Here is a 16,053-nt window from a genome sequence, read left to right on the forward strand (position 1 = left end):
GCACACCATGGTGCGGGCCAAGCGGGGAGCCGGCGGGGGCAGCCAGGGGTGGGCTCCCTTGACTGCCCTCCAACGTGGAGAGCCTGCGGGGGGCCCGGGCAGGACCGGGGCCCCAGAGAAGAGAAGGAGGAGGCAGGGTCCCGGGTCCCGACCAAAGCGGGAGAGCCGCTCATCAAATATTCAGGGAAAGGAGCAAAATCGCCCCATAAAGCCTTGCCAGGCGTTTGGAAGCCAGCTTTTCTGGTGCGTGGTGGCCCCCCAGAGTGGGGGGGGGGAGGGGTCACCCTCAATGATGAAATGGTGCTGGGGTAGCTGCTGGAGAAGCGCAGTCTCCCCCCCAGCATGAAGAGACAAGTCACCCTAGGTGTCTGGGGATTTGAAAAGAATAACCCCTCCAGGGCTCAACCTGCATTAAACACCTTCTGGGCTGGAACTTTTGTTCTTCAGCTGAGGGTGTTTTTATAATTGCATCAAGGAATAAAAAGATGAGTTGGGGGTGTCTGGAGAAGGGCATCCCCTGGAGGTGAAGAGTGTAATTGCACTAAAATGCATTTATTAATGGTTATTTCTTTTCAAGGGACTGATGATCAATGTGAATTACTGGTTTAAGGTGATGTCATAAGCAAAGTGGATTTAAGGGCTAGACACTCCGGCTAGGGTGTCTGACTGCATTTACTTAATCCTGTGATCATCTGTGATGCCTTTAGAGGCTGTAATTGCACTGCATTTTTAATGCTATCCAAATGTGCTGAGTACTGTCATTCTAAAGTGTGCGTAAACATATGTTCTTGCTGCTGCGCTTAGGTGAAGACCCCAGACTGTTAGCTCTTAAGATGAAGAGGTGCATACTGTATGGTCAGTAGGAGATGCTCAGTCAGGGTCATGTGTCACCAAGGCAGGTGTAGCCTGTTTATTGCTTGTTGAGGTAATGGGGAGGGTCGCCACTGGGATGGTGCCAGTGCGCAGGGCCCTCGCTCCAGGTTAAGACCAATTCACTGCATTGGGGGCAAGATGATGTGCATACATGGGAGTGGTGGTACTTGACCCCACTCCCCCTGCGGGAGGGCTAGAGATGTTATGCAATGTCACAAAGTAATTCCATCAGCTTATGTATATTTGTAAATTGGTGTATAGTATTGAGTGGTGTGTGTGTTTAATAAATGTATTCCTACTTTTTTAAAGCAAAGTACTGACAGGACAATCAATTATTGAGTGTTATTTTTGCGCACCTGCAAATAGCGATTACTAGCCCACACCACCTCCCTTGAGTAAGCCTCAGACTGCTCTGCAACGCTACCATCTGAGAGTCAGGAGCTGCCCTAGGGTGTTTGGTTCCCAGTGAAGGACAAATGTGTCATGTTATTTGTGCAGGCCTCACAGATGCTGCCTCGTTTTCCAACAGTTATGTCTTGGGTAGGGTCTCTAGCGAGAGACTCCTTGCACTGAGTGCATTTTGACCTCATGGTATTGTGCAGTCTGCTGAATTATGGCATGGAAAGTGGTAGTGTCATTAGGTGGTGATGGTTTCGCAGGGCAGGGCTCGAGGTCAGAATCCTCTAGTATGTAGTCCTTCCATGGGTAATTTCCCTCCCAAGGTCTGAATGGCTCATTGTAAGGAACATGTGAGGAATAGGGGCTCCCAAGATCAGAGTCAGTGTCCTGTGAGTCAGGGGAGGCGGGTGTGGAGGTAGTGGAGGTGGTGTTGCAGTGTCTGGATGTATCTTCTTCTGTTTTGCATCAAGCATCACCAACAGTTTCTTCAAAACTGACCCAAAATAGTACACTGAGCACAGGCAAGTAGTGCATGGCTGTTTCCCAAGCAGAAGATGCAGCAATTACATGATTTGGCTACTGGAAACAGCTGTGGACATAATAGGCATGGCCCAAAATAAGAGTAGCGCAGCTTAATTTAACCAGACAGTAGAAAGTGGAGAACACAGATAGAAAAGAGCAAACTGGTTACAGAAAATCAAGACCAGCATGCCACTGAGTGCAAAGGAAGCAGGTTAAGATTCAAGGCAATAGGTGCAAAAAATGAGACTGGCAGAAATGCACACTCAGTAGGAGGAGTGTGGGCATGCCTATGACTGACCTACTCCCCTATGCATGGTGCTCAGTGTGCAAAGACACAGTATACAGCTAGCAAAGCAGTATCCTATCCGACTTGCCCACAGGCACGACTAAAACTCAAAGAACAAGGTTTCAAGAGCGAACAATAAGCTAGATTTCACAGTTCTGAAAGTGTGCTGTGATTTGCATTATTGATTAGATATGAACTATTTAAAGGGCACATATTTATTTAGATGTCAATACCATTGTCAAATCATGCAGTTAATTATCAATCAATAGTCATGGCTTGATGTTAAAGTATCACAAACACAGGAAAGAAACTGGGAAGGCTCCACTGTCCAAAGCAAAAGGGGAATTTAATAATCAACAAGTGTTAATAGTTAACAAATCTGCATATGCTGAAAATATGTTTATAATTTAGCATACCTGCACCAGTGAGGGCTGGCATATAGAAAATCTCTGTTCCAGGCTTTCCAATATCTGTGGAAAGAAAATAAAGTCTCACTATAGAACCATCATTAATAAGGGCACATGGGTGGGTAATCAGAAATGAAGGAAATATATTACACACATGTATACTAATGAATATTTCTCCCAATGGCCTTAAATATGAAAGACACTGACTGAGAAATTCACGACTCCCCCATTTAATGCACATCTGTCATCACATATGAAGCATATGGTAAGGTAAAATTCAGAATGTGGAATGTCTTGTCACTAGGGACAGTGGGACTGCTGGGTGTTCTGATGGACCTCACAATAAGAGAACAAAAATCCACACACTAACTCTAGGGTATTAGGGGAAAAAAGGGGCAGGCAGGAGAGGGGGTGCCTCAGCACATTCCTTGCACCTTATTACTGTGCCTTGGTCTTCACCCATATACATAACAAAGCCAACCAAGGAAAAGGTTACCAGATCGCACATCAATAACTCACAATTCTGTTAATGGAAGGAATTTGGTAAAGCGTTGTTTCTCTACTGGAGAAAAGCTAGTGTTTGTAACAGTGACAGCCTTTCTTGTTGTTCCTGAAATGCCCTGAGATGATTATGCCCTTGTTTTAGTTTTTAAAAAGCGTTTGCCTCTAATAAACCAGGAATGTATGCTGTTGTCTCATGCTGAAGTGGAGTTTGAAGAAAAGCATAGCATGAAGGCAAACCTACTCCAAAGTGTAAGAACAGCAGCTTACATATACAAACCATCAATATAAGGACCAATGGTATAAAATTAAGGATTTTTTTTTATTAAATACAGATTAACAATTACCTTACAGTATAGTATAAACCACTAATAAGCTATATAAAACTGATCCATTAATATATAACCCTTACTGTCCTGACGTTATGCAGACTTCTACACTATTTATATCGCTTCTGGTGGTATCTATCGGAAGTTAAAGGCTTACTCCTGGGTAGGAATTATTGGCTGAGTTGACCTAGAACCAAACACCTCTAGGTAGCAGCTACGGTGTAGATGCACAAAGGTCTCATTTTAGAATCTTAAGATATGGTAAGACAATGCACCGGCCAGACAAGTCGCCAACCACAAGGTTAAGTGAACTCATCCGTGCTGTTAATGAGCAACTATGACATTTTATAATACTACACCAGCAACCAGATACAAATAAAATCTGACTACAATCCACAGAAGCCATAAAGCTTTTCGTCAGAAACCATTCCAATTGTTATCTTACCACCATTATAACATGTGGGGAAAACGTGGTACCCTCAAAATCCTCACAAGCAGAGTGCCCAACAGGACAGGTCAAGTTGGAGTTCAAATCGTATCACTCTGTGTCAAACTTCTCTTAACATGGTGGCTGCTTTGACTTTACTCCAGGTTCAAACTCCCTACAGCCCCCGCTGCAACACTACTGAGCAGTGAAATAAATGTGGAATATTGCTGTGGCCCTAGCATATCCTGTCTCCGCTCCAAAATATAACCAAGTCAATCGATGGTTTGCACTGCTACTGGGATGATATTACTATGCAAGACACTCTGAATAAAGGCAACAGATACTTCATTGGGGGAATACAAAGCTATAAGATTATAAAAAGGAGTAGTAAAGGCAAGGTATTTCTCAGAATTGTAGTGCTGCACAGCACTAATATCAGGGGTATGTTTTGTGTCCATCCCTCAATGTGGTACAGAGTGCTAGAAAAGCATTACCCCATCCAATTACTGCCAGATGAAAAGAAACATGTAAAGTCTTACTATACTCAGGCTCACTCCTGCTGGTTGTACTAAGTTTTTTATTGATCTCCTGTTTCTTGGATTTAACCATAGCGGAGTTGCTCTCTGTCAGCTTACTGAAGAAGGCCGGAGGCTGAGCGCCGTTTCCAGGAGATTTGGAACCCATTCTGAAGAAAAAGAGACAAGAAGAAAACAAGCAGAGGAAAGCATAAGTGGGACAGACCTGAAAGACATTGTACTTCACATCATTCTCCCCTGTTACTTCTCAATACCTTCCACAGTATAATCGTCAAGTCATACAACCAACTAGGTATATCTTCCTTTATTCTCAGCACCAGGTTTTCAGAAATTCCTCCAACACTATTGCCCTTCCACTTGCAATTAGGGAGGATGTGACTGATGAAACTTACCTACAGGTTACACTGGGACTCGAAATAATGCTTTACGAGTCCAAAAGTGACCTTATCTGAAAAAGACTAAACGTTATGTTTTTCTCTCCAATCAAAGAAATATGGATGGAAACATGAGCCACAGATGGAAATCAGAGGATCAATGGTTTGAGATGAAGAACTGTGCCCTGACTGAAGGTGGTTTAAATATTCATACTGATTTGAGACACTTTATAAATGTTTGAAAAGTAACTTGTAAGGTGTTCAATTCCAGGAATGCAAAGGCTATCTACTAGAGAATCAAGTAACCTGCCCAATACGTTAGTTCAACCCAAGCTTTCTTACACATCACCTAAAGCTGTCCTGTCTTTAACAATTCTGAGGAAAATGTTTGGAGTAAGGCTAAAAAAAAGGAGGAAAAGTATAATCATGCATGGCAATGTCTGCGCTCGCAAAAGCGATATATTGCAGCATGGTTATCAAACACATCTCAATTTTATTTGTAACTTTCGTTTCTACACAGGACAGAGGCAGAGAGTGGCAGCTTAGTCTTATCCTTGGTACACTGCAGGGGATGCAGCAATAAAATGACAGAACACCTCCCAGGGTGAACAGGTATTAGAACAATGGAACACTGAGCACTACAGTACAGCTAACAGCCACTGAGGATGTTCATTATCCCATGGTCCAGCGTCAAGGTCGTGCCTCTCCCCGTTACAACATTTTACCTTTACTGGATGGAAATTGCTAATAGCAAGATAGTCCATCCGCAAAGGTGTACACAGTTGTTAGAATGTCTTTGTCTATGGTGGGTTTGGAAAAAATAGCCCAGAGAACCTTCACCATGGCGGTTATGTATGGATCCTTGAGCGTGCCTGATTTTCGAATATGGCCTCCTGACTTTGTTTTTTGGGTATAACTGGCACAAAAACAGCCCCGAAGAAGTGCATACAAGATCTGGTTTGTTTTTGCACCCAAATTTACCTCTTGATGCAAACAAAGGGGAATACATCTCAAAACACGTTTTTGGTCCTGATCTTTCATGCGTGATTCCCTCTTAAGCGAAGTTTCAGAAATGTAATATCCTTTCAGTGGAAACCTGGAGGAATCTGCATGTACTATACTCCAGAGTTGGTAGTATTTCCAATCATCTCATTATGGGTTGAAAGTGAAAAACCCGAGCAAAAATTGACACATGTACCCAACCTGACTGTGGTGTATAGTCATCATACACCTGTGGCAATTGCTCTCATAAAGGGTTCAAACAGGTGACATCATGGAAGGTAGCAGCGGGCGCAAGATGGTACCAGCCTAAATGTTCACTAGTCAAAGGGATGGTTTAGCAGAGGCTTTCTGAATAGGTTTTCAAAGTTTTTCTTCTCTCTGAATAATGCTCTATCTCATGAGAGGTGTTTTGAGTCCTATGAGAAAGAAGAAAACGAGTTACTTACCTGTAACTACGGTTATCCAGTATTGGTATCTTTCATAGATTCACATGCCTGAATCATTCCCCGTCGTCGAGGCGGGAGTCCCACGGTAAATAAAATATATAATAGCAGTGCCTAAAATTTCTTGTAGTAGGCTGGAAAAGCCTAAAGGCCTAACTAGGCCTCAAAACTTAGCAGCCTATCTACATCATTATGTAAAAAGACCTGAAATATTAGCCTCAGCCAATCAGCTGTCCTCACCCTCTAGAACCTTCCCTGCTCAGGCAGTTCTCCTCAGATTTTCCCAGCACAAGTGAGAAGTAGTATCCATAGCCAGAACTGCCCTACCGGGGAGGAGGGTGGGTGCATGTGAATCTATGAAAGATACCAATACTGGATAATGAATATGCTACTTACCAGTATGCATCTGTTCTTGGCATGTAGGGCTGCTAACATTCATATCTTAGCATTAGATCGCCGCCTAGTGTTGGGCTCGGATGATTGCACATTGTTGTCCTGGAAGAGTCTTCGAAGTATCCTGAGATAGGTGGCTCCTCCCCTGGACTACAGTGCGCATGGGCATCGGCTCCATCCCCAGATTGTTTTTCGCCATTGTGGCAGGAGATGGAGTGAAAGTGTAAAGGATGTCCATGCTAATGAAATAAATACAATAGTATATCTGCAGCTGCGACAGGCACCGGGGAGGAGGGCGGGCGATATGAATGTTAGCAGCCCTACATGCCAAGAACAGATGCATACTGGTAAGTAGCATATTCAGTTCGAGGCATGTGGGCTGCTAAATTCATATCTTAGCATAGAATACATAGCAGTCCCTCCATCAGCGGCGGTTGCCCGTGCCAGCTGCAGAAACCTGAAAAAGTGTCTTGAGAACAGCCTGTCCTACAGCTGCTTGCTGCTTGGAATGCACATCAACACAGTAGTGTTTTGTGAAGGTATGTGGTGTGACCCACGTGGCTGCTCTGCAAATATCCTCTAAAGGAATGTTCCCTAGGAAAGCCATGGATGCCCCCAGTTTGCGTGTGGAGTGTGCTCTGGGGGGTACTGTTAAAGTGCGCTTGGCTTTTTGATAACATATCTGGATGCACTTAACAATCCATCTGGCTATGCCTGCTTTGGAAATCGGGTTGCCTTTGTGTTGTGGTGCGAAGGCAACAAAGAGTTGTTTTGTTTTTCTAAAGGGTTGTGTTCTGTCTATGTAGTACATCAACGCCCTCCGTACATCTAAGGTATGGAGCATTCTTTCCGCCACCGTTTGCGGGTTTTGAAAGAATGCTGGTAAGTCGATAGTTTGGTTAAGATGAAACTGTGACACCACCTTAGGGAGGAATTTAGGGTTAGTGCGTAGCACTACCCTATTTGGGTGAATTTGAATGAACGGCTCTTGTATGGTGAGCGCTTGCAACTCACTGACACGCCTCAGAGACGTAATAGCTATCAGAAAGGCCACTTTCCACGTAAGGAATTGGAGCTCACACGAGTGCATTGGCTCAAATGGTGGCCCCATCAGTCTGGTGAGAACGACGTTGAGGTTCCACACCGGAGCTGGTGGAGTTCTTGGGGGAATGACTCTCTTCAGACCTTCGAGGAAGGCTTTAATGGCGGGCACTCTGAAGACAGAGAGGTGCTGCCTGTTCTGAAGATAAGCCGCTATGGCTGAGAGATGTATCCTAATGGAAGTGTACGCCAGATTGCACTTGTAGAGATGTAACAGATAGCAGATGATGTTGGGAATAGATGCATCTAGCGGGTTGATGTCATTGGACGTACAATAGATGACAAAACGCTTCCACTTAGCAGCATAGCATGCTCTAGTAGTAGGTTTCCTCGCCTCCTTGATGATACTCATGCATTCTGGAGGTAGGTTAAGGTATCCAAACTCTAGGACTTCAGGAGCCAGATCGCCAGGTTGAGCTGTCGCGGATCTGGATGCTGAATGTCTCCATGGTTCTGCGTCAAAAGACTGGGTGTGAGGCGCAGTCTTTGATGCGGCACCACTGAGAGTTCGAGGAACGTGGTGTACCAAGCTTGACGTGCCCACGTTGGAGCAACCAGGACGAGAGTCATGGAGTGCTGCCTTAGCTTTCTTGCGACCAGCGGTATTAGAGGGGCTGGCGGAAAAGCGTATGCAAATTTGCCTGACCAGTTCATCCATATCGCATTCCCCTGCGACTGTGGGTGAGGGAACCTGGCGGCAAAGAGTCGGCATTTTGCGTTCTCCTTTGTTGCGAACAGGTCTATCTCCGGATGACCCCACTGCTGGAAGTACGGGTGGAGAACAGAAGGGTGTATCTCCCACTCGTGCATCTGATGGCTGTATCTGCTGAGCAGATCCGCCATCTGATTGTCCTTGCCCGGGAGGTGTTCTGCCATGAGGAAAATGTTCCTCTGAATGGCCCACTTCCACATGCTCTGAGCTAGATGAGACAGCTGTGGCGAGTGGGTGCCCCCCTGTTTCTGAATGTAGTACATCGCGGTCATGTTGTCCGTCCGGACTAGCACGACCTTGTTGCTCAGATGTACAATGAAGGACTTGAGCGCCATGAAGATTGCCATCAGTTCCAGATAGTTGATGTGCATCTTCTGTTGCTGCGTCGTCCATAGTCCCTGCACCGTGTAAGTGAGCACATGTGCTCCCCATCCCTGGAGGGATGCGTCCGTCGTCAGGACAATCTGCGGCACGGGCTCTTGGAACAGTCGGCCCTTGCAAAGGTTGTGTGGAGTCCACCAATGCAGAGAGTCGTATGCCCGACTGGTAACCAACACTAGGTCTGTCAATTGCCCACGAGCCTGTGTCCACTGATTCGCTAAGCACTCCTGGAGCGGGCGCATATGTAACCGTGCGTGAGGGACTATGAAGATGCAGGAGGCCATCATGCCGATCAACTGCATGAACACTCTCGCTGGCAGGGAGTGTCTCGGTCGGAATCGTTGGATCAGTGACTGAATGCTGTCGATTCTGACTTGGTTTGGCTGAGCCATGGCTGTCAGGGTGTTGATCGTAGCACCCAGGAACTGCCGGACATGTGCCGGCTGAAGATGGGATTTTGGGTAATTTAGGGAGAAACCCAGATCGTGAAGAAGGTGAATTGTAGTCGACATGTCTGCGGCGCACTGTTGCTCTGACTTGGCTTGTACGAGCCAGTCGTCTAGGTAGGGGTAGACATGGATATTCTGCCTCCTGAGGTGCGCCGCCACTGTCGCTAGACACTTGGTGAACACCCTCGGGGCCGTAGTGACTCCGAAGGGTAGGACCTTGAACTGGTAGTGCCTGCCTTGAATAGTGAATCTTAGGTATTTCCTGTGTGACGGGTGTAGTGGAATGTGGAAATAAGCATCCTTGAGATCTAAGGTCGCTAAGAAGTCTCCCTGGTTTAGCAAGGGAAGAATCTGCTGCAGTGTAAGCATATGGAAATGCTCTGATAGTATGTACAGGTTGAGGGGACGTAGATCGAGAATGGGCCTGAGAGAACCGTCCTTCTTAGGAATAAGGAAGTACAGGGAGTATACCCCTGTGCCTTCCTCCCCCACCGGCACGAGCTCGATTGCGCCTTTTTGCAGCATCGCCACCACTTCCTGCTGCAATAAGTGCAAATGCTCTGCGGACATAGGCCTTTGCCTCGGTGGGATGTTGGGTGGAGTGGATTTCAGCTCTAGGCAATAACCATTTTGGATCAGTTGACGCACCCACCTGTCTGTGGTGATGTTTCTCCAGACGGGCAGGAACTGCTGCAGTCTCCCCCCGACAGGTGTTAGGTGGTCGGGGGGCAGTGACAGAAAGTCACTGTTTGCTTGGAGTCGAGGTGCGGGAGCTGTTGTTTCCTCTGCCGCGACCTCTGTTGCTGTTATTCCTATAACCTCCCTTGTTCTGCTTAGTGAACGAGGATTGCGCCCCACCTTTGGAGAACTGGGATTGTTGACCCATCTGTCCTCTGGTGACTCCACGTGCACCTGAGCGACGAAAATTGCTGCCACGAAACTGTTGGGACTGCAGGGCCCCCATAGACTTAGCAGTTTCCGTGTCCTTCTTTATCTTCTCTAGGGTGGTGTCAACATCCGGACCAAACAGACTATCAGGATTGACTGGCTGATTCAGAATTGTTGTCTGAATATCCTGCTTGAACCCTGAGATGCGGAGCCAGGCTTGTCTTCTCAGCATAACGCTAGTGTTGATAGCCCTAGCAGCTGTGTCCGCAGCGTCAAGTGCACACTTGATGGCTGCGTTTGATATTAGCTTTCCTTCCTCAATAAGCATCTTGGTGCCTTCTTGGAACTGTGGGGGCAGGTGTTGTATAATCTGTTCTAGGGTGTCGTAGTGCGCCCTATCATAACGCGCCAGGAGCGCCTGTGTATTTGCGATGCGCCAAAAGTTTGCCGCCTGTGCAGCCACTCTTTTGCCTCCTGCCTCAAGCACTTTGGACTCTTTATCCGGGGGAGGAGCTTCACCCGTTGTCTGGGAGTTGGCACGTTTCCTGGCATTGGCAACCACAAGAGAGTCCAGTGGCAATTGTCCCCGGATGTAGACGGGGTCCGCAGGAGCAGGCCTGTACTTCTTTTCAATGCGAGGGTTGACCACTCTAGCCCTCGTAGGCTCCTTAAAAATGTCTCCAGCATGTTTGAGAACACCTTTCAGCATAGGAAGTGTCTTTACTGTCCTTTCAGATATGGCAAAGGTGTCAAAAAGGAAGTCTTCCTCAACCGGGTCGGCATGCATGTCCACATCATGATTGGCCGCCGCCCGTTCAATTAGTGCATGAAATCCTGCTGAGTCCTCAGTCGGGGATGCACGTGGATTAAAGGTCTGCGGGTCTTGGCCCGCACCTTGGGTGTTCTGGTCACCAGTGTCGTCGTATGAATCTGGTTGGACATCAGGTTCATCGATGGGGAAATTGTACTGTTCATCCTCATCATCTTCCTCACCCACAGAGTGTTCTGGGGAGGGAGTAGGGCTCCGTCTAGGAGGAGGCGGAATCGGTTCCGTGAGGCCTAAGGCGTCAAGGGGCACCCTCTTCTTCTTCAACGGGATGACGTAGGGGTCCACCGGCTCCGAAGTGATCTTCCGTTTATAGAGTGTCAGCTTGCCGGTGGCAGCATCGATGAAATGCTCTGAATCGTCTTCCGATTCGAGTACACGACGTGGAAGAGGGTCAGGCAGCGAGGAACCCTGTTTCGGAGCCGATTTTGTCGAAAACGCTTTCGGCGCCTCCTTAGGTGGCAAGAGAAAAAGGAGTTTCCCAGAAGGCTTAGCCGGAGCGTCCTTTTGCGGCTGCGGTGATGGCATCGGAGCCGATGGAGCAAAGGCTTTCTCCCTGATTCTCTGCAGTGACTCCGCAATGGGGGACGGTACACTGCCAGTGGGTTTCGTCGCCGACAAGGATGCTTTGAGCGGTCCCTCGGATCCGACGTCCTCGCGGGCCTTGTGCGGTTTGGGCGCGGAAACCTTCTTCGGCTCCTCCGAATCTTGAGGCCGGGGCGCAGACTTCTTGGGCGTAGCCTCTTTGGAGCCGACCTTGGCGGGCTTGGACGGCGCCGGAGCCGCTGAACCGTGCCGACCATCTTTCTTGGGGGCCCCTTCCTCGGGCGTCGGCTTCGATTTCGGAGCATCGGAATCGACAGACTTCCTCGGCTTCTGTGGACCGGAGGTCGACGGAGCCGACGGGGTGACGGGCACCGACTTCTTCACAGGCACGGCAGCCATCTTAGGGACACTCGAGTCCTTTGGTTTCAGTTTCGATTTTGGGTCGGCCATTTTAGGTGTTGACGACCCCGACGGTTTCAGTTTCGGTTTCGAAACATCGCGCCCAGCAAGTGAGTCCGTAGCCGGGCCCGAAGGCGGGGCTGTGGCTTGCGGCAACGGGTCCAGGGTAAGGCCGACAGGCGATCCCGTGTCCCGGTCGGTATCCTCGAAACTTTCGGGGCAGAGCTCGTCCGCAGAGCTGTCCGCCGCGGCCCCATAAATCTCATCGTCGTCTCCTACCTCTTCGACGTATTCGAGGGCCTGACCCGCGACTCCGTCGTCGTCTCCCGGATCCGCCTCGACCTCCGTCTGTGATGGGGAGATTTGTAGAAGGTGACCCTGGACCTCTTCTTCCGGGTCGCCGAAGATGTTCTCCGGATCTGGGGCCGCTTGCCTAGCTTCCAAGCGCACCGCGCGCCGAAGCTTGAGAGTTTTCTTGGAGCGGAACTGTGCACAGGCCTTGCACTTGCCGTCGTCGTGGTCCGGTGAAAGGCACTTGTTACACACAGGGTGTAGATCGATGTGTGGGTACTTGGACCCACAGAGCGGGCAGTACTTGAACGGGCTCCGCTCCATGTCCGTAAAGGCTTGCTGTCGTGTCGCGATGAGAAGGCCTCAAAGTTTAGAAAGCGAAGAAAACTCCGCTTATTCCGGCTTCAAGAGACGGAAGACTCGAGACCGAGCGCAGACAATACCGACGCAAGAAAATCGAGGCCTTTTGGCCGGTAAAAGATAGTTTTACTTGGTTCCGACAGTAAGACGTCGAGACCACATCCGAACCCAATGGCGGAAAAAAACAATCTGGGGATGGAGCCGATGCCCATGCGCACTGTAGTCCAGGGGAGGAGCCACCTATCTCAGGATACTTCGAAGACTCTTCCAGGACAACAATGTGCAATCATCCGAGCCCAACACTAGGCGGCGATCTAATGCTAAGATATGAATTTAGCAGCCCACATGCCTCGAACCCGTAGTTACAGGTAAGTAACTCGTTTTCTTATCCAGTATTAGGGTATCTTTCATAGATTCACATGCCTGAATCAGAATAGCAAGCAGTAACATCATGTCTGTCGATAGAGGAAGGTGGGAGACAAAGAAAATATAAATCAATCCCCACACAACCAGGAAGGTAATAGAGTACAAAACATGTCAACATAACATATGCATCAACACCTTCGAATATAACAGATAGGACAGCATTATAAATATGTAAAGTTTAAAATATATAATCTTTCGAACCTTAGTGAAGAAGATGCTGCAGCACTGCATCACCAACAGCTGTGTCATCTTGAACTGCCGACTGCAGACAGTAATGTTCGGTAAAAGTGTGCACACTTTTCCAAGTAGCAGCTCGGCAAATGTTCTCTAGAGTCACTCCAGCGAAAAGGGCCGTAGAGGTCGACACTGTTCTCGTGGAATGAGCTTTGACCTTCCTTGATAAAGGTCTATTGGCCTTGTCGTGACAGAAGGTAATTGTGGAGGACAACCACCTGGCAATAGTTGCTTTTGTGACAGCTTGACCGAAGGTGGGTCTTCCATAGGCAACAAACAGTTGTGTAGATTTACGCATGTCTTTTGTCTTTTGCAGATAGAATTTCAGACATCTTTTGACATCTAGAGAATGTAAAACCCTTTCTGCAGGAGTTTTCGGATCCGGGAAAAAGGTTCTAAGTTTGACCGGTTGATTAATGTGGAATTGAGTTGGTACTTTAGGAATGAATTTAGGGTTGGTCCTAAGTGTAACAAAGTCCTTAGAGAACTGCAGAAAAGGGGGAGTAATAGTGAACGCCTGTATTTCACTAACTCTGCGAGCAGAAGTAAGAGCCAACAGAATTGCAACTTTCCAAGTCAGAAATTTCAGTTCCGCTTTATGGATTGGTTCAAAGGGCCTTTTAAGAAGTTGGGAAAGGACTACATTAAGATCCCATTCCGGAGGAGGAGGACGAACTGGAGGAAAAACTCTGAAGAGACCTTTAAGGAATTGTTTGATCAAGGAGGAAGAACATAAGGATGGTTTGTTGGAGTGCTTCCTGAATCTGGAGATTGCTGCCAGATGTACTTTAATGGAAGAAAAAGCTAGAACTGATTTAGCCAGAGAAAGCAGGTATGGAAGGATGGCTTCAGGAGGAGCCTGCAGCGGATGAACATCATTATCTCCACACCATGAACAAAACCTCTTCCACTTGAAACGGTATGTTTTGATGGTACTTTGTGCACGTGCTTGCGACAAGATTTTCCTGCATTCCGAGGGAATGTTTAGGTCTTTGAACTCTAGGAAATCAGGAGCCAAGCGTGCAAGTGCAGCGATTGAGGATCTGGATGTTGAATCTGACCGTCCTCTCTTGTCAGCATCGATATAGTCGGTTTGAGCCGAAACGGAGGCTGTTGAGACAGCAGGAGAAGCTCTTGAAACCAATATTGTCTCGGCCAACGTGGAGCAATGAGAATGAGAGTGCAGTGTTCCCTCTTCATCTTTTGCAGGACTTTCGGAATGAGCGGAATCGGAGGATAAGCGTACGCAAACATTCCGGTCCATCTCATGAGGAGGGCGTTTCCTCTTGACCCCCGTCCTGGGAACCTGCTGGCATAAAACAGGCACTTGCTGTTTTGCTGCGTGGCAAACAAATCCAGCGTTGGTCTCCCCCAAAGGCGAAAGACTGTGTCTACTTGATGTTGTTCGAGTTCCCATTCGTGACAGTCCACAAAAGTTCTGCTGAGACTGTCTGCTAGAGAGTTTCGAATCCCTTGAACATGCTCTGCTTTGAGGGATATGTTGTGCTGTAAGGCCCATTCCCACATTTCCTGAGCTTGCAGTGTCAGGGTAAGAGATTTCGTTCCTCCCTGTTTGTTTATGTAGAACATGCTGGTGGTATTGTCCGTGCGCACCAGGACGGACAAATTCACGATCCTCGGTAGGAAAGCTTGCAGGGAAAGAAAAATGGCTCTGAGTTCCAATATGTTGATGTGCATCTGTTGGTACTGATGAGACCATCTTCCCTGGATTTGAAGGTCCTGAAGGTGACCTCCCCAACCTTCCATGGACGCATCCGTAGTCAGAGTGTAGTCCGGAATCTCTTGGAGGAAGGTGAGGCCCTGCGACAAGTTGTGTGTCTTCGACCACCAGAGAAGAGCCTGTTTCATTTTGACAGTGACTTTGATGCGGTCGTCGAATGATCCTTCGACCTGCTTCCACTGACGAAGCAACTCTTCCTGCAACGGTCTCATTCTGAGTCTTGCCATAGGAATGAGATTGATCGCAGCTGAACACATCCCCAGAAGGGAAGCATACATCCGAACTGAAAGTGACTTTTTTGCGGATATTTGTTTTGCCAGTTTGACGAGCTTGTTTTGACGCTCCTGTGTCAAGTATGCCTTGCACTGGCATGTGTCCAAGACTGCACCCAGAAAAGTCAGTCGTTGATGAGGGTGGAGCTGAGATTTTTGAGAATTGAGGGTCAATCCTAGGTTCGAGGACAGTGAAAGTGTTTTGTTGACTGCCTCCATGGTCGAATGACTGGTGGGACCCTTTAACAGCCAGTCGTCGAGGTATGGGAACACCTGGAGTCCCAGGGACCTCAACATTGCAGCCACTGGAGCTAGGCATTTCGTGAAGATTCTGGGGGCCGATTTGAGGCCGAATGGGAGGACTTTGAATTGGAAATGGACGCCGGCCACTTGAAATCTTAGGAATTTGCGGTGGTTGGGGTGAATAGGGATGTGAAAATATGCGTCTTGCATATCCAGAAAAGCCAGAAAGTCTCCTTCGTTTAGACAATTCAGAATGTCCTTCAACGTTACCATGCGGAAACTCTGTTTCTTTAGATATTTGTTGAGTTTGCGCAGGTCCAATATTGGACGCCACTCTTCTGAATTTTTCTCCACAAGGAAGAAACGTGAATAAAAGCCCAGCCCTTTCTGAGAAGGATGGACTAGTTCTATTGCGTTCTTGTGTAGCATCTTTAAGGCTTCTTTGAAGAGTAAGCGCAGGCGAGGGGGACCCCTGGGCGGCGTTGTTGGAGGCTTCTGCAAAAACTCCAAAGTGTGTCCCTTGCTGACCAAATCCAGGACCCACTGATCTGAAGTTATCTTCCTCCATTGATGGTAAAAGGCGGAAATCTTGGCGCCCACGGGAAGGGAAAGAGGAGTGGCCGACATCCGGCAAAGCTCATTGGCGCTTGTTAGAATCTCTCCTTTGATTGCCTGAGCGCCGTTGTCCTCCT

The 16,053-nt window shown here is 47.8% G+C and overlaps 1 protein-coding gene across 18 annotated transcripts in view; it reads right to left on the reverse strand.

The window, feature by feature from the left end:
• The window catches only part of NCOR2 (nuclear receptor corepressor 2), a 1,388,857-nt gene that overhangs the window by 31,020 nt on the left and 1,341,784 nt on the right, over nt 1–16,053 (reverse strand). For all 18 annotated transcript variants that reach the window (XM_078667637.1, XM_078667632.1, XM_078667640.1 and 15 more), the window contains 2 exons: nt 4,284–4,429; nt 2,497–2,550 (listed from right to left, as the gene is read on the reverse strand). In XM_078667637.1, coding sequence (XP_078523763.1) covers nt 2,497–2,550; nt 4,284–4,429 — 200 coding nt within the window. The remainder of the gene's footprint in view (nt 1–2,496; nt 2,551–4,283; nt 4,430–16,053) is intronic.

The sequence above is a fragment of the Lissotriton helveticus genome, chromosome 11, assembly GCF_964261635.1.
Source record: "Lissotriton helveticus chromosome 11, aLisHel1.1, whole genome shotgun sequence".
Classification (NCBI taxonomy): domain Eukaryota; kingdom Metazoa; phylum Chordata; class Amphibia; order Caudata; family Salamandridae; genus Lissotriton; species Lissotriton helveticus.